At 48.6% G+C, this 26668-nt stretch overlaps 1 protein-coding gene across 1 annotated transcript in view; it reads right to left on the minus strand.

The window, feature by feature from the left end:
• The window catches only part of SUSD4 (sushi domain containing 4), a 341394-nt gene that overhangs the window by 257977 nt on the left and 56749 nt on the right, over positions 1-26668 (minus strand). The window contains exons 3-7 of the mRNA XM_088467876.1: positions 12898-12989; positions 12622-12759; positions 12392-12529; positions 12162-12299; positions 5033-5245 (exon numbers count right to left, since the gene is read on the minus strand). Of these exons, the coding sequence (XP_088324002.1) occupies positions 5033-5245; positions 12162-12299; positions 12392-12529; positions 12622-12759; positions 12898-12989 (719 nt within the window). The remainder of the gene's footprint in view (positions 1-5032; positions 5246-12161; positions 12300-12391; positions 12530-12621; positions 12760-12897; positions 12990-26668) is intronic.

The raw sequence follows: 26668 nt of genomic DNA on the forward strand, positions 1-26668 counted from the left end.
ATACAGGTGACAGGCAATCTGTAGGGAATAGGCGTGTGGGTGTATACAGGTGACAGGCAATCTGTAGGGAATAGGCGTGTGGGTGTATACAGGTGACAGGCAATCTGTAGGGAATAGGCGTGTGGGTGTATACAGGTGACAGGCAGTCTGTAGGGAATAGGCGTGTGGGTGTATACAGGTGACAGGCAATCTGTAGGGAATAGGCGTGTGGGTGTATACAGGTGACAGGCAATCTGTAGGGAATAGGCGTGTGGGTGTATACAGGTGACAGGCAATCTGTAAGCAGTATGGATCCCAATAGGTGACAGTTGTAGGGCAATTATCTACTGAGAGGTAAAGTTCATTTAGATGTAGATGTTTCATTATAGTGCTTGGAGGACATTTATGAAACCCACTGCAATGAAATACAGTGTTGTCACCTACAGCAACCAATCAGATCTTTCCTTTTGTAGTCTAAATGTAAATGAAAATGTGATTGCATTACAGCACCGTTACCCCATGCTCCACATATTCCACCAATACTCCCCAGATGTTCTGATCATCAAAATAAAATTCTTAGTAACAAATAATTAGTTTACCAATTTATTTAAAAAAAAATGTGCTAGAACCAGTAATACATTAATCTTAATAAGTTTAAATGGATTATAAGCATACACATCTCTGATTGGTCGCTATAGGCTACAACACTCTGTTTCATAGCAGTAGTTGTCACACATGTCCAGGGGCGCCGAGGGGGGGGGGAGAGCGGGTACAGTTTACCCGTGCCCGGGCTTCCAGAGGGGCCCGGCGGGGGCCCGGGTCTGGCACCGCCCCCCCTCACTTCCTCCCTCCCTCCCTCCCTCTGCAGCAGCCCAGCACATAGCGTGTGCTGGGCTGCAGCGGGAGATTGCTTGCGGCTGCTAAGTAGCCACAGCAATCTCCTATGCCTGAAGGGGGGAGCGATCACACTGATCGCGCCCCCCACTGGCTTTGCGCCGGGCTGAGGGGCTCACGGCGCCCCCTCCCTGACGCGCTGCAAAAATCTTTTTTTTTTTCAAGGGGGTGTGGTCACGCCTCCTGAAATTAGGCCACGACCCCTCTTTACCGGGGTCCCGCGTGGCTCTCTACGCCCCTGCACATGTCCTCAAAGCCGGGGACGGTTCCAGGGGTGAGCTAATGGGGCTGTTGCCCAGAGCGCCGGCCCCTGGAGGGCGCCGCTGAGTCCCCATATAACAAAAAAGAGGACTGTCTCTAAAAGACACATCCTCTTGTTACACAGTACTGGTGGCGGCGGCGGCAGCAGGTCTTAGCCGCCGCGGCAGCAGGTCTTAGCCGCCTGCTATTCCCGACCTCCCTGAGCCTTCTCTTCACACACTGCTCGGTATAGGCTTCCTGGGCTGCCTATCTCTGAGGCTCAGTGACAGGCAGCCTATACTGAGTAGTGGGCCTCATTCAGACTCATTTGCGAGTGCTGAGCGCTCGCAAGCGGGTCGATGTTGGGGCAGTGCGCATGTGCACGACGGACCCGGCTCTGTCGTGCGCATGCGCGAGACCCGGATAGCGATGGGCAAGCCGTCGCTATGGGTCTCGCTACAAAGGGGGCGTGCTGTCGATGGTGAGTGACAGCAAGCCCCCTTTGGTGGGCGTGCCGGGGGCGTGGCTGGCCAGACGGAGGCGTTCCCATGGGAACGCCTACCGTCTGGGGCCGGCCCCACTGACATCACAAGAGCGAAAAGCACTCCAGGGCTTGCGGCAGACGAGACCCTACCACAAGGGTCTTGTCGCAAGCCCGATGGTTGTGATGGTCTTGACCATCGCAACCATCTTTTTGGCCACTCGCTATAGCTGTTGGTGGTCACCCACAGCTATGCGAGCAGCCAGGAGGCCGCTCTAAAAAAAGAGAGGGAGGGCACTGATTCAGAGGGAGCGCTCTGAAAGAGCGTCCGGCTCTGAATCAGGCCCAGTGTGTTCCACAGAATCCGAACCGCTCATCTCTAGTCTGTATATCCTATACTATATATAGGGCCTGATTCAGACCCACTCGCGAGCGGCTGTCCGCTCGCAAGTGGGTCGATGTTAAGCACTGAGCATGCGCACGACGGAGGGAGCTCCGTCGTGCGCATGCGCCAGACGCGACGAGCGAAGGAAAGTTGTGTCGATGTTGATTGACAGCACGCCCCCTTTGGTGGGCGTGCCTCCCTGACGGGGGCGTTCCCACGGGAACGCCTCCCGTCAGAAAACCTCAACCGCAGGCTCCGGCTCGCAAATTCGATGGTCGCGAGGGTCTCGACCATCGCGGCCATCACAAAGCACGCTCGTATAGCCTGTGGGTGGTGACCCACAGCTATACGAGCGTCCAGGAGGACGCTCCATGAAAATGAAGCCCGGCCCTCATTCAGAGCGTGCACTCTGCTCAGAGCGTACGGCTCTGAATGAGGGCCATAGTATGTTTATGTGTATCTTGTTTTTGTTTAGATTATTATTATCCTTTATTTATATGGCGCCACAAGGGTTCCGCAGCGCCTCACAAAGTACATAAACAAATGAGCAACCAAGAAAATAGCGACTTAAGCTGGCCACACACTAGAACAACTTACATCCAACCAGCCAACTTGTTGATTGGTTGGAATGAAAATCTGGTAAGGAATGGGAGTAAATGATGAGCAGCAATTTACTCCTAAATGCCAGAAAACAGATGAAAATGGTCGTTCAGACAAGTTTGTTAAATGTTTGATATAAGCTATTTGTTCATACAACAGTTTTGGTCCATTTTTCAGCGTCTGGGAGCAAGTTGCTGATTGTATTCCTTACCAGATTTTCATTCCAACCAATCTACTAGTTGGCTGGTTGGAATGATAATCTTTAGATGTGTGGCCAGCTTTACAGTACAATACAGTGCAGGACAAGGACATAGTTTATTAGCATTGCTGCAATAGCGATCATAGCACTCAGAATAAGCAGCAGGGCGTCAGCAACCAAGTGTGAGGTACCCTTGTGGGGAGTTTGGTATGATTATCGTATGAGTAAGGGAAGGAGAAGCACATGAGGGAAGAGGGCCCTGCTCGTGAGAGCTTGCATTCTAAAGATAAATTTATACATATAGAGTGCATGTATCTGTACCTTTGTATCTGGTAACTGTATATGGATATATATGAGCGTCTACTGTATGTGTGCATGTATGTACCTATTGTGATAGAAGCACTGGAACAGTTTTGAATGGCTTCTATGTCTTCCCAGATTCCTGTCCTATGTGTTTTAAAAACCCCAGGAGAAGTCTGTTTGGAAAAACAGACTAGAAATGTTGGCTTTAGTGAAAAGCCGGAATGGGTCCTGGGGGTGTGGATGTGAGGAGAGGGAAAGGCTCCATCCACAGTCCACTCCAGGTGTTGGGCCTTTCAGCCTGGTAGCAGGCTCGTTAGGGCTGCTACCAGTGGCTCAGATAAGCTGGGTTTTGTTATAGCTGAGTGTCTCATACCTGGGAGAGCAGGCACGCAGGTTAGCTTGCTCTGAGACAATGTTTGCTACAAACCAGAAGGTACTGTGGACGAGAACTTATTTTAGTGTTCTGTTAGCGAGGGAACTTACTGTCTAGTTAGAGCCCAGACCGGCTAGGATTTATTTTATGTTTTGTTTATTTGATTATTGATGCTGCACAATAAAAACTGGTGCCGACCAGCTTGCACGAAAATCTGCGACTGGAGTGCTGTTTCCAGGCTGTTGTGTGTAAGGAGGTGTCCATCTACCCCAGGAGAGGGACCCCCTACCCCAATCATATCACACTATGTATATGTGTATCTGTATATGGAGGAAGCGGTGAGTTGCTGGGGGTTGGAGGATTAGGAGGTGGTGAGTTGCTGAGGAGAGGGGGTGGGCATTACAGTGTGTTCTGCAAGGACCTGCCCCCTCCCCGAACGCTCACCTCCCCTTTCCAGAAGCTCGCGCGCAGAGGAACGCCATCTATACATATTTTTTTGGAGGGGGGCGCAACTGTGCTCCACAATGTCTAGAACCGGCCCTGCTCGAAGCACTGCAAACCATAAAAAGCCAGGGTCCCTGAATCTCACCTTGTATTCTTCCTGTCTTCTAATGAGAAGACAACATCCATGGAAGGAGAATAATTGTGTTACGGTCATTTCATTTCTTAGATATTTCTTTTTAGAAAGAAGGTCATTATTTATCATTCTTTCACCCATTGTAATCAAGGTCAGAACATCTTAGCTTCTTACTGTATAATTTATTCCATTCATTTCAGGCTATTTTAGATCCATTAAGCCCATTGTCTGCCTAGGGGCTGCAAGGAACAATATTATACAGGGTAGTCTAACATTTCTCTATACTTCTGTCAATGTGCTTCAGTGTTTCACATCACAGCTGTACTGATAGGGTTCAGAGAGTTTGCTGGTGGTGGTGGGAGAGAGCTTACCGGTGGTAATGAGGGTTTGCTGGTGGGAGAGAGTTTGCCGGAGATGGTGGGAGAGAGTTTGCTGGTGGTGGTGGTGGGAGAGAGTTTACCGGTGGTGGTGGGAGAGAGTTTGCTGGTGGTGGTGGGAGAGAGTTTACCGGTGGTGGTGGGAGAGAGTTTGCTGGTTGTGTTGGTGGGAGAGAGTTTACCGGTGGTGGTGGTGGGAGAGATTTTACCGGTGGTGGTGGGAGAGAGTTTGCTGGTGGTGGTGGGAGAGAGTTTACCGGTGGTAATGAGAATTTGCTACTGGGAGAGAGTTTACCAGTGGTGGTGGGAGAGAGTTTACTTGTGGTGGTGAGAAAGAGATTACCGGTGATGTTGGGAGAGAGTTTGCCGGTGGTAATGAGAGTTTGCTGGTGAGAGAGAGTTTACCAGTGGTGGTGGGAGAGAGTTTACCGGTGGTGGTGGGATAGAGTTTACCGGTGATGGTGGGAGAGAGTTTGCTGATTGGGTGATGGGTGAGTTTGCTGGTGGTGATGGGGGGGATGAGTTTTCTGGTGATAGTGGGAGACAGTTTGCTGGTGATGGTGAGAGAATGTTTGCTGATGGTCATTGGAAAGCGTAGATGGCAATGAATATTTATAACCCTACCTTCTTCTACGCACACCGGAGTGTCGCTTGGCCGCCATGACAGAGAGCCGTTATTAAGCAGTACGCACATCTTCTTTGAAGGACCCCTAAGCCTATATCCATTCTGACAGTGAAACCGGACAATGGCATTTTCAAAGAAGACGCCAATGCTCTGCGTCCTGTAACCATTTTCAGGGACTTCTGGGACATTACAGGTACTCAGGTCTTCAAACCCTGAAAAATAAACGAAAAATGTGCATCGTGTGATTCCTGGCAGATATTGCAATAATTCACATCTTTTAGATTATTCTATCAGAATATAGGGTCCAGAAACCCGTGACACAAGGATGTCCCTTGGACATGTCGTGCACATTTCACAGGGGGACACGGAGAGGTGGAGGTAGTGGGTATAGATCACCAGGGCTGGGGTTCTGTAAAGGAGTTGCAGTAAAGTGAAACCACACCCCCTGCAATGGCGCAATAAAGGCGTTTGATGCTTTGCGGCGGCAGGCGTTATAGTAATATATACAATGGTTCTGCCCAAAGCCAGCCCTGCATTTTTGTGTGCCATGTTCAATAAAGCTGATATAGAAATCTATCTGCATTATATCCATTCATCTAGGAAGGTGGACCGAGGAGAAGAATATTTAACAAATATGTTCATTGTGTCGTAGGATCGGGTCAATGGGGTGCTGCCTCCTGGGGTGCACGTCAGCACTTCTCTTGCAGCAGCCGAATAATAGCACACTAGTTCAGGTCCTTGGCACAAATAACCGCAGCTAGTTTTATTTCGCAGCACAAACTGAACAAAACATAGAAATAAATGGTGACCTGTCCGGCACTAATTATACATAAGTCTCCCTCTCTAAAGGTGGAAGGACCTATTGTCCAACTCACACAAATCAACATTTGAATACAGCACTTACATAAAGCCATAGCAGTGTGGTCTGGCAATCAAGGCTGCTCATTACCTGGATAATTACTACACAGAAGTTAAGAACCTGGGACATATATATCTCCCATCTGCAACTTCCCAAGTGTTTTTGTCACAATTGCCAAAGACAGAAGAAGTCCTACGGATGGAAGAAGTATGTGAATTTGACACTTCAATACAGTACAAGACAGAGCAGCAATCATTTCACTGGGGCAATAATAACATTCTAACTCGCCGCGGATTCCGGAGCGATTCATCATTGCTCCGGCGCGGTGACAGCTGATCCAAAAATTAGCTGTCCCGCGAGCGGCTTCACTGCTTCTTTTCGGAGCAGTGAAGCTGTAAATACAACAGTTACAACAATACCCATTTTGTAGTTTGTACACGATATAGTACTTGTGATATATACATCAGTCTGTCTGTGCCTAGACAGTAATATTAATAAATACAAACTCAAATATAAAAGTGCTAACTAAGGCCCTCATTCAGAGCCGGACGCTCTGAGCAGAGCGCACGCTCTGAATGAGGGCCGCCCTCCATAATTATGGAGCGTCCTCCTGGACGCTCGTATAGCTGTGGGTCACCACCCACAGCCTATACGAGCGTGCAGTTTGATGGCCGCGATGGTCGTGACCATCGCGACCATCGCCACTGCGAGCCGGAGCCTGCGGTTCAGGTTTTCAACCGCAAGGCCCGGAGTGATTTTGGCTCTATCAGAGCCAAAATCACTCCCACTGACATCACTAGTGATGTCAGTGGGCCGGCTTCTGACGGGAGGCGTTCCCTTGGGAACGACCCCGTCAGGGAGGCACGCCCAACAAAGGGGGCGTGCTGTCAATCAACATCGACAGCACGCCCCCTTTGATCAGACACAACGAGCGAAGGAAAGTCCTTCGCTCGTCGCGTCTGGCGCATGCACACGACGGAGCTCCCTCCGTCGTGCGCATGCTCAGTGCAGACCATCGACCCACTTGCGAGCGGACAGCCGCTCGCGAGTGGGTCTGAATCAGGCCCTAAGTTCAACTCTTGTCTTCCTTTTAAAGAATCAAATGGGAAATGCTTTTGTGCTGTGGACCGATTGCAAAATGCTAATATCAAAATAAATCAAACAGTGGCATTAGTAATATTACTAGTAACAGTGGTAGTGATCAAGACAAGCTCAACCAATCGGAAGTGGCTGTAGACCATCATCGGCAGAGCCGGCCCTAGGCATAGACAACCAAGCAATTGCCTAGGGCATTTTGAATGGCAAGGGGCATCCAAGCCCGCCTAGGGCCGGCAGTCGGCGGAGGTTTGGGGCAGGCACTGAGGCACCAGGCACCTGCTGGGGCAGCTGCTGTGCAGCGTCCACTGTTTGCTGCTGATGGGCCCGATCAAAGCTGTCAGCTGAGCTCCGATCAGGGCCTGGCTGCAACAAAATGTGAGCAGGCAGGCAGGCAGGAGCGGAACCGCCGACGGCGTTTGCAGGGCCGGGACACCTGGACGGTGGGGCTCTGCTCTGATCGGGCAGCAGCTGCAGCAGGCAGCTCACAACCAGCAACAGTGGGCTGCAGCTGCAGGAGCCAGCAGGTCCAAGGAGGCTGGAGCATAGTAGTAGACTCTGCACAGTGGGGGCAGTGGGCACTGGGCATCAACAAAAATGGGCACTGGTATTTGGAGGAGGGCTGCTGTGCATGCCCAGCCACAGAAGCTCCTTCTCCCATGGGTCTTTGCAGAATCCAGCAGGCTATCTGCGCTGACTCCCTGCAGCCTACCTGCCACTTATACTTCTGTCCTCTCCTGGTGTAACCCAGGCACATTTACTAATATTTTCTCTTGCCAGCACCACCCCCACAAAGCAGGAAGCTGCACACAGCAGGGGCGGACACACAAGCAGCCACCCAGCCAGTTTTAAAGTGACTGTGGGCTCTATTTCCTACAATCCGCATATTGAATGCAGATTGTATTGTGATATTACCGACCGAGGCCCTGATTCAGAGCCGGACGCTCTGACAGAGCGCTCGCTCTGAGTCAGGGCCGGTCTTTTTTTTTCTTTAGAACGGCCGCCTGGCCAGTCGCATAGCTGTGGGTGACAACCCACAGCTATAGCGAGCGGCCAGGAAGATGGTCGCGATGGTCAACACCATCGCGACCATCGGGCTTGCGACGAGACCCTGGTGGTAGGGTCTCGTTGCCATAAGCCCAAGAGAGATTTCGGCTCTAACAGAGCCGAAATCTCTCCCACTGACATCACTCGTGATGTCAGTGGGCCGCCCCCAAACGGAGGCATTCCCATGGGAACGCCTCCGTTTGGGCAGCCACCCCCCCGGCCCGCCCACCAAAGGGGCGAGCTGTCACTCAACATCGACCGCACGCCCCCTTTGGTACGAGACCCGGAGCGACGGACTGCCCGTCGCTATCTGAGTCTCGCGCATGCGCACGATGGAGCCGGCTCTGTTGTGCGCATGCGCTCTGGGCCACCATCATCCCGGTTGCGAGTGCACAGCGCTTGCGACCGGGTCTGAATCAGGCCCTGAATTCGCATTGCGAATTCAGGCAATATCACAGGGATTTACTACAAATCCCTTGCAGGGACAGAGCTTGCGAGAAAGCTCTGTCCCTACGAATCCCCTTCGCACACTAGTCACTGTATTTTCGTGATAAATTGTCCGCGCATGCGCCAACCGGCCGCCGCTGCTACCCCCGCGGTGCTATGCCCCGCCCCCATTGTTAAGCCCCGCCCACCGCGATCGCGCCCCCCCACGACTCTCCCTCCCTTAATAGCAGTTACCTGCTTTCATCGGTGCTCCGGTGATGTCTTCCATGCCTCCGGTCAGCTGATATCCCATACTACACTGGGACCCGATCACCTGATGACCGGGAGGCAGTGCACCATGGGAGACCAGCTGACCGGAGGGAGAACATCACCGGAGCCCCGACCACAGGTCCCTGGAGTCAGGTAACTAAAATTATTTTTTCTGGTTTTTTGCAGTGTATCAGCGTGTGGTCTGTTTAACAGAGATCAGGTTGCGGTCTGTTTAGACCACACAGCTGTTCACTGGAACCGGGTCCGGACTCTGCTCTCCCCGTTATAGCAGAGTAGGAGCCCGGTAACCGGGGGAGACCCTGGATAACGCCACCTCCAGGTGGCATTATTATCACAGGGCTTTCCCCGGTATTTTTTTACAATTTATTTTTAGTATCTTTGGTCGGATCACATTTCCCATTACATTTATGGGAAATGTGATCTGCTTACTAAAAATAAGTGATACTTAGGGGTTGGAGTAGAATTTTACAAATTCTACTCCAATTGCCCTGTAATAACTGTAGGTGATACTAAAATAATGTGAAAAAGGTGTGAAAACACCCTTTTTCACTTTATTTTAGTAAAAATAATGTTAATAAATAGACTAGGGAGGGAGGGTTATGGGTTAGGCACTAGGGAGGGAGGGTTATGGGTTAGGCACTAGAGGGAGGGTTATGGGTTAGGCACTAGAGGGGGTTATGGGTTAGGCACTAGGGAGGGAGGGTTATGGGTTAGGCACTAGGGGGAGAGTTATGGCTTAGGCACTAGGGAGGGAGGGTTATGGGTTAGGCACTAGGGAGGGAGGGTTATGGGTTAGGCACTAGGGGGAGAGTTATGGGTTAGGCACTAGGGGGACGGTTATGGGTTAGGCACTAGGGAGGGAGGGTTATGGGTTTGGCACTAGGGGGAGGGTTATGGGTTAGGCACTAGGGGGAGGGTTATAGGTTAGGCACTAGGGAGGGAGGGTTATGGGTTAGGCACTAGGTGGAGAGTTATGGGTTAGGCACTAGGGGGAGGGTTATGGGTTAGGCACTAGGGAGGGAGGGTTATGGGTTAGGCACTAGGGGGAGGGCTATGGGTTAGGCACTAGGGAGGGAGGGTTATGGGTTAGGCACTAGGGGGAGGTTATGGGTTAGGCACTAGGGAGGATTATGGGTTAGGCACTAGGGAGGGAGGGTTATGGGTTAGGCACTAGGGGGAGGGTTATGGGTTAGGCACTAGGGAGGGAGGGTAATGGGTTAGGCACTAGGGAGAGGTTATGGGTTAAGCACTAGGGAGTATTATGGGTTAGGCACTAGGGAGGGAGGGTTATGGGTTAGGCACTAGGGGGAGGGTTATGGGTTAGGCACTAGGGAGGGAGGATAATGGGTTAGGCACTAGGGAGAGGTTATGGGTTAGGCACTAGGGAGGATTATGGGTTAGGCACTAGGGAGGGAGGGTTATGGGTTAGGCACTAGGGGAAGGCTTATGGGTTAGGCACTAGGGAGGGAGGGTTATGGGTTAGGCACTAGGGGGAGGCTTATGGGTTAGGCACTAAGGAGGAAGGGTTAGGTTTAGGGTGCAAGGAGAGGGAGGTTAGGTTTAGGCATCAGGGAGGGTTAGGGTAGGGAGAGGGAGAGGGTTAGGATACCATCCAATAGGTGCCGGTATCCTAATTCTGTCGGGATGCCGGCGTTGTGATTCTGACCGCAGGAATCCCGAGCACCAGTATCTCATACCCAGCCCAGATGGAGATGTAAGATATGCTTGCTAATATGCAACTCTATGCCAGCGCCTGTATTTGTACACTGCATAATGATTATGATGCCCCTATCTCAGTGGTTCCCAAACTGTGCGCCGTGGCACCCTGGGGTGCCTCGGGACACTTGCAGGGGTGCCTCAGGTTGGTGGTCCAGCACCAAATCAAATTATTTATGGTCAATGTAATGTAAATATGTGGACAAACAGAAGCTCAAACCTGTCACCACCACATAACTGACCCTAAGGATGACAGGTATCACAATCTACTTCACTTTATTACTTTACTACATTTTTTTCTAAATTTCTCAATAACATTCTTCTGGCTTAGGGCTTAGGGGCGCCGTGAAAACAATTCTGATGCACTAAGGTGCCGCGATTCAAAAAAGTTTGGGTACCACTGCCCTATCTGCATATAACATTCTACATTACTCACATACTAGCGTACATGTTACTTTGTGTAAGGAGAAACCTTTTTCAGACAGAGCCAAATTTCTGTCTATGAATTAGTTTTGCCGCTGATAGCTGGTCAGGTTTAATTAAAAACGTAATTACTTTAGTGCTATAAATGAACTATGTGATTGCCAAAATATAATCGATAGGTCACTGGGAACTTGTCCTAAATGATAATAATGGAACATGGAAATAATTAGTTTATTAGTTAGTAATACACAATAAATTTGCAAAGAGAAGGCGAGGGAGACCCGCTGTAAATCTCCTTGTAACCCTTAGGTTAACAACTGCTGTAGGCAGGTATAGGTCTGCCAGTATATCACCCACCACCTCACTCCGCAGATTATCTAGTTATATCCCAGGGGACAATTGCACACTTGATAAAAATGTGGAGTTACAATTGCAGAGTTGCAGATGGTTTTTGCAGCTGTTTGCGGATCACCGTCAGCTATGGAAATTTGCATGTGCAAATAAAATCGTTTAATTAACTACAACTTATCAAATTCATCCCAGGGGCAAACACAGGATTTCTTGAGGGCGGTTTCTAAATGCTTGAAATTAGATCGCCTGCCATTGAGCTGGTGCAAGTATCGATGGTGCATTGATGGTGGCGTGCTCAGAAACTACCGGCACTGTTACAGCAACTGCGTTTTTATTTTTACATGAATTTATCTATTATGAATCCACTTTGGGCCTCATCCTGAGTTGGACACAAGTGGAATTGTCTGGCAGATATCTGCAAAGCTGCGCATGCGCCCTTTAAAAATAAATCGTCTACCGCACATGCGCTGGGGATCCAATTTCCGTGAAATAGGAGGTTCAGGATTGAAATTGGAGGACGGCGACCATGTGGACGCACTGAACTGATCTGCCTCCAGTGTCATTTGAGTGTGGTGAGCGTATCACAGCATGGGGTGGGCGCAAGACCAGATACTAATGATGGAGGCAGCAGACGTAAACAGTGGGCGAGAGAGTCATCCATATGCAGGAGCACGGATAAACGCCATATACCTGCGCATACACGCCACATGCAGGAGCACGGATAATCGCCATATACCTGCAGATACACGCCACATGCAGGAGCACGGATAATCGCCATATACCCGCGGATACACGCCACATGCAGGAGCACGGATAATCGCCATATACCCGCGGATACACGCCACATGCAGGAGCATGGATAATCGCCATATACCTGCACATACACGCCACATGCAGGAGCACGCATAATCGCCATATACCTGCGGATACACGCCACATGCAGGAGCACGGATAATCGCCATATACCCGCGGATATACGCCACATGCAGGAGCACGGATAATCGCCATATACCTGCGGATATACGCCACATGCAGGAGCACAGATAATCGCCATATACCTGCGGATACACGTCACATGCAGGAGCATGGATAATCGCCATATACCTGCGGATACACGCCACATGCAGGAGCATGGATAATCGCCATATACCTGCGGATACATGCCACATGCAGGAGCACGGATAATCGCCATATACCTGCGGATACACGCCACATGCAGGAGCACGGATAATCGCCATATACCTGCGGATACACGCCACATGCAGGAGCACGGATAATCGCCATATACCTGCGGATACACGCCACATGCAGGAGTGCGGATAATCGCCATATACCTGCGGATACACGCCACATGCAGGAGTGCGGATAATCGCCATATACCTGCGTATACACGCCACATGCAGGAGCATGGATAATCGCCATATACCCGCGGATACACGCCACATGCAGGAGCACGGATAATCACCATATACCTGCGGATACACGTCACATGCAGGAGCACAGATAATCGCCATATACCTGCGGATACACGCCACATGCAGGAGCACAGATAATCGCCATATACCTGTGGATACACGCCACATGCAGGAGCACGGATAATCGCCATATACCTGCGGATACATGCCACATGCAGGAGCACAGATAATCGCCATATACCTGCGGATACACGCCACATGCAGGAGCATGGATAATCGCCATATACCTGCGGATACACGCCACATGCAGGAGCACGGATAATCGCCATATACCTGCGGATACACGCCACTAGCCACATTACCAAATGATATCTTGTTTCTGCATTATTTATTGCATATATTATACATGGATAGCCAAAACTGCGGAAGCAAAAGTCTACCCACTATCCTTATCAAAATAACTAATGCAATAATGTTCGCCTCTGAATCAGTCCCTATGTGGCATTCTGGAGGCACAGAGTGGTATAATGTTTATACTGGGGCACTGTGTGACATGATGTTTATATTGGGGCACTGTGTGGCATAATGTTTATACTGGGGCACTGTGTGGCATAATGTTTATATTGGGGCACTGTGTGGCATAATGTTTATACTGGGGCACTGTGTGACATAATGTTTATACTGGGGCTCTGTGTGGCATAATGTTTATACTGGGGCACTGTGTGGCATAATGTTTATAATGGGGCTTTGTGGCATAATGTTTATACTGGGACACTGTGAGGCATAATGTTTATATTGGGGCACTGTGTGGCATAATGTTTATACTGGGGCACTGTGTGGCATAATGTTTATATTGGGGCACTGTGTGGCATAATGTTTATACTGGGGCACTGTGTGGCATAATGTTTATATTGGGGCACTGTGTGGCATAATGTTTATATTGGGGCACTGTGTGACATAATGTTTATATTGGGGCACTGTGTGGCATAATGTGCATTCTAGGTTCACTGTGTGGCATAATGTTTATACTGTGGGCACTGTGTGACATAATGTTTATATTGGGGCACTGTGTGGCATAATGTGCATTCTAGGTTCACTGTGTGGCATAATGTTTATACTGTGGGCACTGTGTGGCATAATATGCATTCTAGGTTCACTGTGTGGCATAATGTTTATACTGTGGGCACTGTGTGGTATAATGTTTATACTGTGGGCACTGTGTGGCATAATATGCAATCTAGGTTCACTGTGTGGCATAATGTTTATACTATGGGCACTGTGTGGCATGTTTATACTGTGGGCACTGTGTGGCATGTTTATACTGGGGCACGGTGTGGCATAATGTTTATACTGTGGGCACTGTGTGGCATAATGTTTATACTGTGGGCACTGTGTGGCATAATGTTTATACCGTGGGCACTGTGTGGCATGTTTATACCGTGGGCACTGTGTGACATAATGTTTATACTGGGGGCACTGTGTGACATAATGTTTATACTGTGGGTACTGTGTGGCATAATGTTTATACTGTGGGCACTGTGTGGCATGTTTATACCGTGGGCACTGTGTGACATAATGTTTATACTGGGGCACTGTGTGGCATAATATGCATTCTAGGTTCACTGTGTGGCATAATGTTTATACTGTGGGCACTGTGTGGCATAATATGCATTGTAGGTTCACTGTGTGGCATAATGTTTATACTGTGGGCACTGTGTGGTATAATGTGGATACTGGGGGCACTGTGTGGCATAATGTTTATACTGTGGGCACTGTGTGGCATAATGTGTCATGGCTTGGTGTGCGCTTGGACCCGGAGTGGAGTCGGATGAGGAATGAGGACTTGTTTGCTGGTACTTGAAGGCAGCCAGCCTTAGGGGAGTATGACTCATGAAGCAGTGGCACGCAACGGGATCAGAACCAGGCTGCGAGACACTGGCGGAACTTAGAGACCCGGGGTAGGCTGGGTATAGCAGGTAGACGGGATCAGGAGACAGGTAGTAACAGGAGCAAACTGCACCAAGGCTGAGAGGGGAGTCTGCAGAAACACACTGGTACTGACACTTTAAATGAGCAAAGGAGCACAGAGAACTAGCTCAAAGCATACGCTGTGATAGACGTTGCACTGGCAACTAAAGAGCCTCTGGACAGCCCTTTTGTACCCTCAGGTAGTGCAGGATTGGTTGCTAGCCTCCCCAGCCCAGACTGAACCTGATTGTCCAGAAACGACATGTGACCCAAATCCAAGATGGCCGCGCCCAGTGGTCACAGCATGGAAGCTCTGCCAGTCTCAGCCCCTCTCACTTGCCTCCAGATGGAAGCCCTTGGTCTGCGGAGACTCACAGCACCCAGCGCTATTCTCCAGGAACCTGCACCTCTGCTGGAAACACCATGCCACAGCGCCCGGAGCGGTAAGCGCCGCGATCTCAGCAGCCTGTCACCCCTGGTCGTGACAGTACCCCCTCATTTAGGAGTGGCCTCTGGACACTTCTTGGGTTTACCAGGATTCTCAGAGTGAAACTTAAGCACTAGGCGAGGAGCGTAGACATCCTCAGATTTCACCCAGCAACGTTCTTCGGGACCGTAACCTTTCCAATCCAGTAGATATTGGAGTTGCCCATAACGAAAACGAGAATCCAGGACCTGTTCGATCTCGAACTCTACACCCCTCTCAGTCAAGACTTTGGGGGAGCGTGGCAGAGTCTTGCGAAAGCGATTCAGGATGAGAGGTTTCAGCAGGGGAATATGAAAGGAATTTGGTATTTTGAGGTAGGACGGAAGTTTTAATTTATAGGCTACTGGATTGATCACTTGAACGATGGGAAAAGGACCGATGAAACGAGGAGCAAATTTCATAGACGGGACTTTAAGGCGAAGATTACGAGTGGATAGCCATACTAAGTCACCTGTTTTTAGGTTGGGCACCGCTCTCCTTTTTTTGTCCGCTGTTAATTTATATCGAAGAGAGGCTTTTTTGAAAGGAGGAATGGACCTGAGTCCAAATCTGAGAAAATTTCTGTAGGGTGGAGGTCACTGCTGGTACATCGAAGACTGGCAATTCTTGAAACTCTGGTACTCTGGGATACAGTCCAAAAACTACAAAGAATGGGGTTTGCCCCGTAGATGAATGATAGGAGCTGTTATGGGCAAATTCGGCCCAGGGTAAGGTGTCCGCCCAGTTGTCTTGTGATGAAGACATGTGAATTCTTAAGAAAGTCTCAAGGTCTTGAATGACCCTCTCTGTAGAGCCGTTAGACTGAGGATGGTAAGCTGTTGTAAAATTCAGTTTGATTTGAAAGATAGAACATATAGCTCTCCAAAATCTGGCTACGAATTGTACCCCTCTATCAGAAACAATCTCAGTTGGAAGTCCATGGAGACGGAAGATGTTGTCGACGAATAACTGAGCCAACTCTGGAGCAGACGGTAACTTCTAGAGGGGAACGAAATGAACCATTTTGGAGAAACGATCCACTACTACTCAGATGGTGGTAAACCCATTAGAAACAGGTAGATCTGTTACAAAGTCTATGGAAAGGTGTGTCCAAGGATGGGATGGTACTGACAGAGGTAGGAGTGTGCCGGCAGGAACCTGTCTGGATGTTTTATGTTGAGCACACTGTGGACAGGAGGCGATAAAAGCTTCAATTTCCGACTTCATAGCCGGCCACCAGTATGATCGTTGCAGGAATTCCAAGGGCTTGCGTATGCCCGGGTGTCCGGCAAAACGAGAGGTATGAGCCCACTTCAAAAGCTGCTTGCGCATATCTGAGGCCACAAATGTCTTCCCGGGAGGAGGTTGAATGCAAGTGGTAGTGAATACTCTGGAGTCTAGAACTGGAGTTTCCTTATGACTTTCGGAAGATGCTTGGGAGGAGAGTGATCGAGAGAGGACATCTGCTTTTTGATTTAGTGAGCCTGGGCGAAAAGTTAAAGTAAAATTGAAACGAGAAAAGAATATTGACCATCGAGCCAGGCGGGAACTCAGGCACTGAATATTTTTTAGGTATAGGAGATTCCGATGATCTGTATAAACGGTGATGGGATACATCGCGCCCTCAAGAAGATAACGCCACTCTTCAAAAGCTATTTTCACAGCCAATAATTCCTGCTCTCTCTTTGGGATAATTCTTTTCTGCTTGGGAAAATTTCTTTGAGAAGAAGCCACAGGGATGAAACTTGCTATCCTCGAGTTTCTGGGATAGTACTGTCCCTACCGCTTCAGAAGAGGTGTCTACCTCAAGAAAGAATGGGTAGTTAATGTTGGGTTGTCTCAGCACGGGGGCGGAAATGAAGGCTTGCTTTAAGAGTTGAAAGGCGGTTTCAGCCTCTGGAGGCCATCGGGATGGATTTGCCCCCTTGCAAGTTAGGGCGGAAATGGGTGCCATGAGAGTGGAAAATCCTTTGATAAACCTTCGATAATAATTTGCGAAGCCCAAAAATCTTTGTACTGCCTTCAAAGAATTCGGATGAGACCAGTCCAATATTGCCTGAACTTTCTGGGGATCCATTTCAAGGCCGGCACCTGAAACGATGTAACCTAAAAAGGGAACTGAGGGAACTTCAAATACGCATTTTTCAGCTTTGCAGTACAGGTGGTTCTTTCGTAGGCGAGTTAACACCTCCTTGACTTGGGATCGATGTCTGACAATGTTGGAGGAGAATATCAGAATATCATCGAGGTATACTACCACAGAGATATATAGTAAGTCCCGAAAAATCTCATTCACAAAGTTTTGGAACACAGCAGGAGCGTTACAGAGACCAAAAGGCATTACCAGGTATTCAAAATGCCCGTCTCGAGTATTGAATGCTGTTTTCCATTCGTCCTCGGCTCGTATCCTAATGAGATTGTAGGCCCCTCTTAAATCCAGCTTGGTAAAAATAGTAGCACCTTTTACTCGATCGAAAAGTTCGGTAATGAGGGGTATTGGGTAGCGATTTTTGATGGTTATATCGTTTAAGCCCCTGTAATCGATGCAAGGACGCAGGCCTCCATCCTTAGACACAAAAAAGAATCCTGCCCCTGCCGGTGAGGAGGATGGTCGAATGAACCCCTTTTGCAGGTTCTCCTGGATGTATGCTGACATGGCTTCAGTCTCGGGTAGGGAGAGTGGGTAAGTACGGCCTCGCGGAGGAGTTTTGCCAGGAATCAACTCAATAGGACAGTCCCACTCCCGATGAGGAGGCAGAATATCGGCTCCGGTCTTACAGAAGAAATCGGAATCCAGAGTAGTTGTCTAGTAATGGGTCGGACCTCTCCCAGAGAGGCGAAACACAGTCCAGGGCAGAACCGGTCAGTAGAGACACTATATATGCCACTTTGGATTTTGGAGATGGAAAGTTCGCAGGCTGTAGTGTGAAGTGGACGTCACACTGGTTGAGAAACCCTCAGGCACAACTTGGGGTTCCCGTCAAACTTATTGGGGGTCGGAAGGTGCAAATGAGATGGTGCAGGTGGAACAGGGACAGCTGGAGCTGCTGGCTGGTTGGTGGCGGCAGGCAAATTAACAGTAACCAGGGAAGCTTGCAGCGTATCCTGACGAAGAGACATTTCCTGCAGGAACTGAGCCATTTGGCGCTGAGACGCCTCTAGTCCCTCTAGGTGACTGGCGATACCCTGGAGCAAGTCGGCCCTAAGATCCTGTCCACTGGCCGAATCCATCTGGCCAGTGCAAACTGTCACGGCTTGGCGTGTGCTTGGACCCGGAGTGGAGTCGGATGAGGAATGAGGACTTGTTTGCTGGTACTTGAAGGCAGCCGGCCTTAGGGGAGTATGACTCATGAAGCACTGGCACGCGACGGGATCAGAACCAAGCTGCGAGAAACTGGCGGAACTCAGAGACCCGGGGTAGGCTGGGTATAGCAGGTAGACGGGATCAGGAGACAGGTAGTAACAGGAGTAAACTGCACCAAGGCTGAGAGGGGAGTCTGCAGAAACACACTGGTACTGACACTTTAAATGAGCAAAGGAGCACAGAGAACTAGCTCACAGCATACGCTGTGATAGACGTTGCACTGGCAACTAAAGAGCCTCTGGACAGCCCTTTAGTACCCTCAGGTAGTGCAGGATTGGTTGCTAGCCTCCCCAGCCCAGACTGAACCTGATTGGCCAGAAACGACATGTGACCCAAATCCAAGATGGCCGCTCCCAGTGGTCACAGCATGGAAGCTCTGCCAGTCTCAGCCCCTCTCACCTGCCTCCAGATGGAAGCCCTTGGTCTGCGGAGACTCACAGCACCCAGCGCTATTCTCCAGGAACCTGCACCTCTGCTGGAAACACCATGCCACAGCGCCCGGAGCAGTAAGCGCCGCGATCTCAGCAGCCTGTCACCCCTGGTCGTGACATAATGTTTATACTGTGGGCACTGTGTGGCATGTTTATACTGTGGGCACTGTGTGGCATGTTTATACCGTGGGCACTGTGTGACATAATGTTTATACTGGGGGCACTGTGTGGCATAATGTTTATACTGGGGGCACTGTGTGGCATAATGTTTATACTGGGGGCACTGTGTGGCATAATGCTTATACTGGGGGCACTGTGTGACATAATGTTTATACTGTGGGCACTGTGTGACATAATGTTTATACTGGGGGCACTGTGTGGCATAATGTTTATACTGTGGGCACTGTGTGACATAATGTTTATACTGGGGGCACTGTGTGGCATAATGTTTATATTGGGGCACTGTGTGGCATAATGTTTATACTGGGGGCACTGTGTGGCATAATGTTTATATTGGGGCACTGTGTGGCATAATGTTTATACTGTGGGCACTGTGTGACATAATGTTTATACTGGGGGCACTGTGTGGCATAATGTTTATACTGTGGGCACTGTGTGACATAATGTTTATACTGTGGGCACTGTGTGGCATAATATGCATTCTAGGTTCACTGTGTGGCATAATGTTTATACTGTGGGCACTGTGTGGCATAATGTTTATACTGTGGGCACTGTGTGGCATGTTTATACCGTGGGCACTGTGTGGCATGTTTATACCGTGGGCACTGTGTGACATAATGTTTATACTGGGGGCACTGTGTGACATAATGTTTATACTGTGGGTACTGTGTGGCATAATGTTTATACTGTGGGCACTGTGTGGCATGTTTATACCGTGGGCACTGTGTGACCTAATGTTTATACTGGGGGCACTGTGTGGCATAATGTTTATACTGGGGGCACTGTGTGACAATGTTTATACTGGGGGCACTGTGTGGCATAATGTTTATACTGTGGGCACTGTGTGGCATAATATTTATATTGGTAGCCCTGTATAGCATAATGTTTATACTGTGGGCACTGTGTGGCATAATATTTATATTGGTAGCCCTGTATAGCATAATGTTTATACTGAGGGCACTGTGTGGCATAATGTGAATTGGTACATACTTCAGTGTGTGGCATAATGTAATTTAATTGGTAGGGCTACCCACATATTAGTTGTCCCTGTACCCCCACAAACCTGGCTATCTCTGGGTAGTGCCAACGACGGCTTGTCCACACAAAGCCTTAATGCTCTTATAATGATCGCCATCTCAGGTTTTAGTACGACACATCTTACCATGGCATAATAAAATCATGTATGTAACATAAAGGTGGATCAATGCTTTCCTGCCTGTATGTCAAACAGTGTAAATCTCCCTCCATGCCATCCAAAACATTTCTGTAACCTCCTCCCTCTGCCCACAGAAGATTATTTTCTTTGCCACCCCCCGGCTGGTACAGCTGTAGTGGTCAGACCGGCACAAGCCACTGACTGCACAGGCATTAATAAGGCTCTAATCTGTTGTGTTCGTGACTTATGAAACAAACCTTGTTTGCCCTTGGACATGGCATGCAACATAAATATGCAGAGACACGGACATTGAGAGCAAGAAGATTCCTGATTAGATGCTATAAAGGTCGTGGAAATGTCATGGGTACAGATCATTTCCTGGCACAAACAAGTCCGCAAAGCAGAATTATTTACAGTATTTGAGTTGCAGCAAAGGTTCTATAGTATTATGCAGGGATTTGGCTGTAAGCGGCCCTCTAGGTGCTGTTGAACTACTCATCCCACAGTTTTGCTGTATGGCTGGAGGGCTGGAATCATTATAGGAGACACCTTGCGGTGCCCTCTGACCTCTGGCGCAGTGTTTACGGCCAAGTCTCCCTGCTGATATACAATACGCGTATACTCAGGCATAAGCATCCACTTGCGGCGTGTACATAACCTGGGAAGTGAGGTTTGTTTCCGCAATGGGAACATTTTGTTGACTAGGAAGAAAGGAATTTCCAATAACTACGTATTGATCGGCCCTGGCAGCACGCAGGTCCCCTGAAGCCCTGATAATAAATAGCTACAGCCGAGTAAAAATAAATAATGTAACCAAAAAATAAACTGCTTTGCTGATTCACCCTGACAGAGAGCAATTTGCAAATTACACAGGGAATTAAAACGAGGATAATCTCTTTAAGGAGAGGTCATATTATTATCTCGGATAAACCTAATAATCGACGTGCACCGAAACACACACATATGTGATTTTTGTTTCTGACACAAATGTATTGTGAAGAGAATTAAGATGCCTGTGCCGTGTCACATAATGCCCGTGCCGTGTCACATAATGCCTGTGCCGTGTCATAGTCACGTAATGCCTGTACCGTGCCACATAATGCCTGTGCCGTGTCACATAATGCCGGTACCGTGTCACATAATGCCTGTACCGTGTCACATAATGTCCGTGCCATGTCACATAATGCCTGACCTGTATCACATAATACCTGTACCGTGTCACATAATGCCTGTGCCGTGTCATAGTCACATAATGCCAGTGCCGTGTCACATAATGCCTGTGCCGTGTCATAGTCACATAATGCCTGTGCCGTGTCACATAATGCCTGTGCCGTGTCATAGTCACGTAATGCCTGTACCGTGCCACATAATGCCTGTGCCGTGTCACATAATGCCGGTACCGTGTCACATAATGCCTGTACCGTGTCACATAATGTCCGTGCCATGTCACATAATGCCTGTACTGTATCACATAATACCTGTACCGTGTCACATAATGCCTGTGCCGTGTCATAGTCACATAATGCCAGTGCCGTGTCACATAATGCCTGTGCCGTGTCATAGTCACATAATGCCTGTGCCGTGTCACATAATGCCTGTACCGTGTCACATAATCCCTGTGCAATGTCACATAATGCCTGTACCGTGTCATAGTCACATAACGCCTGTGCCGTGTCACATAATGCCTGTGCCGTGTCACATAATGCCTGTACCGTGTCACATAATGCCTGTGCAATGTCACATAATGCCTGTACTGTGTCACATAATGCCTGTACCGTGTCATAGTCACATAATGCCTGTACTGTGTCACATAATGCCTTTACCGTGTCATAGTCACATAATGCCTGTACTGTGTCACATAATGCCTGTGCCGTGTCACATAATGCCTGTACCGTGTCACATAATGCCTGTGCCGTGTCACATAATGCCTGTACCGTGTCACATAATGCCTGTGCAATGTCACATAATGCCTGTACTGTGTCACATAATGCCTGTACCGTGTCATAGTCACATAATGCCTGTACTGTGTCACATAATGCCTGTACCATGTCATAGTCACATAATGCCTGTACTGTGTCACATAATGCCTGTACCGTGTCATAGTCACATAATGCCTGTACCATGTCACATAATGCCTGTACCATGTCACATAATGCCTGTACCGTGTGTCACATAATGCCTGTGCAATGTCACATAATGCCAGTGCCGTGTCATAGTCACATAATGCCAGTGCCGTGTCATAGTCACATAATGCCTGTGCCGTGTCACATAATGCCTGTACCGTGTCACATAATGCCTGTGCAATGTCACATAATGCCTGTACTGTGTCACATAATGCCTGTACCGTGTCACATAATGCCTGTACCGTGTCATAGTCACATAATGCCTGTGCCGTGTCACATAATGCCTGTGCCGTGTCATAGTCACATAATGCCTGTACCGTGTCACATAATGCCTGTGCCGTGTCACATAATGCCTGTACCGTGTCACATAATGCCTGTGCAATGTCACATAATGCCTGTACCGTGTCATAGTCACATAATGCCTGTACTGTGTCACATAATGCCTGTACCGTGTGTCACATAATGCCTGTGCAATGTCACATAATGCCTGTACCGTGTCATAGTCACATAATGCGCGTGCCGTATCACATAATGCCTGTGCCGTGTCACATAATGCCCGTGCTGTGTCATAGTCACATAATGCCCGTGTCGTATCACATAATGCCTGTGCCATGTTATAGTCACATAATACCTGTACTGTGTCACATAATGCCCATGCCGTATCACATAATGCTCGTGCGGTATCACATAATGCCCGCACCATGTCATAGTCACATAATAGCCGTGCCGTATCACATAATGCCTGTGCCATGTTATAGTTACATAATGCCTGCCGTATCACATAATGCCCGTGCCATGTTATAGTCACATAATGCCTGTGCCGTATCACATAATGCTGGTGCGGTATCACATAATGCCCGCAGCATGTCATAGTCACATAATAGCCGTGCCGTATCACATAATGCCTGTGCCATGTTATAGTCACATAATGCCTGTGCCGTGTCATAGTCCCATAATGCCTGTGCCGTGTCATAGTCACATAATACCCGTGCCATATCACATAATGCTCGTGCTGTGTCATAGTCACATAATGCCCGTGTCGTATCACAAGATGGCCGTGCCATGTCACATAATGCCCCTGCTGTATCACATAATGCCCGTGCTGTATCACATAATACTTGTACCATGTCATAGTCACATAATGGCTGTGCCATGTCATAGTCACATAATGCCTGTGCCGTATCACATAATGCCCGTACCGTGTCATAGTCACATAATGCCTGTGCCGTATCACATAATGCCCGTACCATGTCATAGTCACATAATGCCTGTGCCGTATCACATAATGCCCGTACCGTGTCATAGTCACATAATGCCTGTGCCGTATCACATAATGCCCGTGCCATGTTATAGTCACATAATGCCTGTGTCGTATCACATAATGCTCGTGCGGTATCACATAATGACCGCACCATGTCATAGTCACATAATAGCCGTGCCGTATCACATAATGCCTGTGCCGTGTCATAGTCATATAATGCCTGTGCCGTGTCATAGTCACATAATACCCGTGCCATATCACATAATGCCCGTGCTGTGTCATAGTCACATAATGCCCATGTCGTATCACAAGATGGCTGTGCCATGTCACATAATGCCCCTGCTGTATCACATAATGCCCGTGCTGTATCACATAATGCCTGTGCCATGTTATAGTCACATAATGCCTGTGCTGTATCACATAATGCCTGTGCCGTGTCACATAATGCCTGTGCCGTTTCACATAATGCCCGTGCCATGTTATAGTCACATAATGCCTTTGCCGTATCACATAATGCCTGTGCCGTATCACATAATGCCTGTGCAATGTCACATAATGCCTGTGCCGTATCACATAATGCCTGTACCGTGTCATAGTCACATAATGCCTGTGCCGTATCACATAATGCCTGTGCCGTATCACATAATGCCTGTGCAATGTCACATAATGCCTGTACCGTGTCACATAATGCCTGTGCCGTGTCACATAATGCCTGTACCGTGTCACATAATGCCTGTGCAATGTCACATAATGCCTGTACTGTGTCACATAATGCCTGTACCGTGTCATAGTCACATAATGCCTGTACTGTGTCACATAATGCCTGTACCATGTCATAGTCACATAATGCCTGTACTGTGTCACATAATGCCTGTACCATGTCATAGTCACATAATGCCTGTACTGTGTCACATAATGCCTGTACCGTGTCATAGTCACATAATGCCTGTACCATGTCACATAATGCCTGTACCATGTCACATAATGCCTGTACCGTGTGTCACATAATGCCTGTGCAATGTCACATAATGCCAGTGCCGTGTCATAGTCACATAATGCCAGTGCCGTGTCATAGTCACATAATGCCTGTGCCGTGTCACATAATGCCTGTACCGTGTCACATAATGCCTGTGCAATGTCACATAATGCCTGTACTGTGTCACATAATGCCTGTACCGTGTCACATAATGCCTGTGCAATGTCACATAATGCCTGTACCGTGTCATAGTCACATAATGCCTGTGCCGTGTCACATAATGCCTGTGCCGTGTCATAGTCACATAATGCCTGTACCGTGTCACATAATGCCTGTGCCGTGTCACATAATGCCTGTACCGTGTCACATAATGCCTGTGCAATGTCACATAATGCCTGTACCGTGTCATAGTCACATAATGCCTGTACTGTGTCACATAATGCCTGTACCGTGTGTCACATAATGCCTGTGCAATGTCACATAATGCCTGTACCGTGTCATAGTCACATAATGCGCGTGCCGTATCACATAATGCCTGTGCCGTGTCACATAATGCCCGTGCTGTGTCATAGTCACATAATGCCCGTGTCGTATCACAAGATGGCCGTGCCATGTCACATAATGCCCCTGCTGTATCACATAATGCCTGTGCCATGTTATAGTCACATAATGCCTGTGCCGTGTCATAGTCACATAATGCCTGTGCCGTGTCATAGTCACATAATACCCGTGCCATATCACATAATGCTCGTGCTGTGTCATAGTCACATAATGCCCGTGTCGTATCACAAGATGGCCGTGCCATGTCACATAATGCCCCTGCTGTATCACATAATGCCCGTGCTGTATCACATAATACTTGTACCATGTCATAGTCACATAATGGCTGTGCCATGTCATAGTCACATAATGCCTGTGCCGTATCACATAATGCCCGTACCGTGTCATAGTCACATAATGCCTGTGCCGTATCACATAATGCCCGTACCATGTCATAGTCACATAATGCCTGTGCCGTATCACATAATGCCCGTACCGTGTCATAGTCACATAATGCCTGTGCCGTATCACATAATGCCCGTGCCATGTTATAGTCACATAATGCCTGTGCCGTATCACATAATGCTGGTGCGGTATCACATAATGCCCGCAGCATGTCATAGTCACATAATAGCCGTGCCGTATCACATAATGCCTGTGCCATGTTATAGTCACATAATGCCTGTGCCGTGTCATAGTCACATAATACCCGTGCCATATCACATAATGCCCGTGCTGTGTCATAGTCACATAATGCCCATGTCGTATCACAAGATGGCTGTGCCATGTCACATAATGCCCCTGCTGTATCACATAATGCCCGTGCTGTATCACATAATGCCTGTGCCATGTTATAGTCACATAATGCCTGTGCTGTATCACATAATGCCTGTGCCGTGTCACATAATGCCTGTGCCGTTTCACATAATGCCCGTGCCATGTTATAGTCACATAATGCCTTTGCCGTATCACATAATGCCTGTGCCGTATCACATAATGCCTGTGCAATGTCACATAATGCCTGTGCCGTATCACATAATGCCTGTACCGTGTCATAGTCACATAATGCCTGTGCCGTATCACATAATGCCTGTGCCGTATCACATAATGCCTGTGCAATGTCACATAATGCCTGTGCCGTATCACATAATGCCTGTGCCGTATCACATAATGCCTGTGCAATGTCACATAATGCCTGTGCCGTATCACATAATGCCTGTGCAATGTCACATAATGCCTGTGCTGTATCACATAATGCCTGTACCGTGTCATAGTCACATAATGCCTGTACCGTGTCATAGTCACATAATGCCTGTGCTGTGTCGTATCACAAGATGGCCGTGCCATATCACATAATGTCCCTGCTGTATAACATAATGCCTGTGCCGTATATCACATAATGCCTGTGCCCTATCACATAATGCCCGTGCCGTGTCACATAATGCCAGTGCCATGTCAGATAATGCCTGTGCCATGTCATAGTCACATAATGCCCGTGCCGTATCACATAATGCCCGTGCCGTGTCATAGTCACATAATGCCTGTGC

This window comes from Taudactylus pleione, unplaced genomic scaffold (genome assembly GCF_031769625.1).
Source record: "Taudactylus pleione unplaced genomic scaffold, aTauple2 ptg000011l, whole genome shotgun sequence".
Lineage (NCBI taxonomy): Eukaryota > Metazoa > Chordata > Amphibia > Anura > Myobatrachidae > Taudactylus > Taudactylus pleione.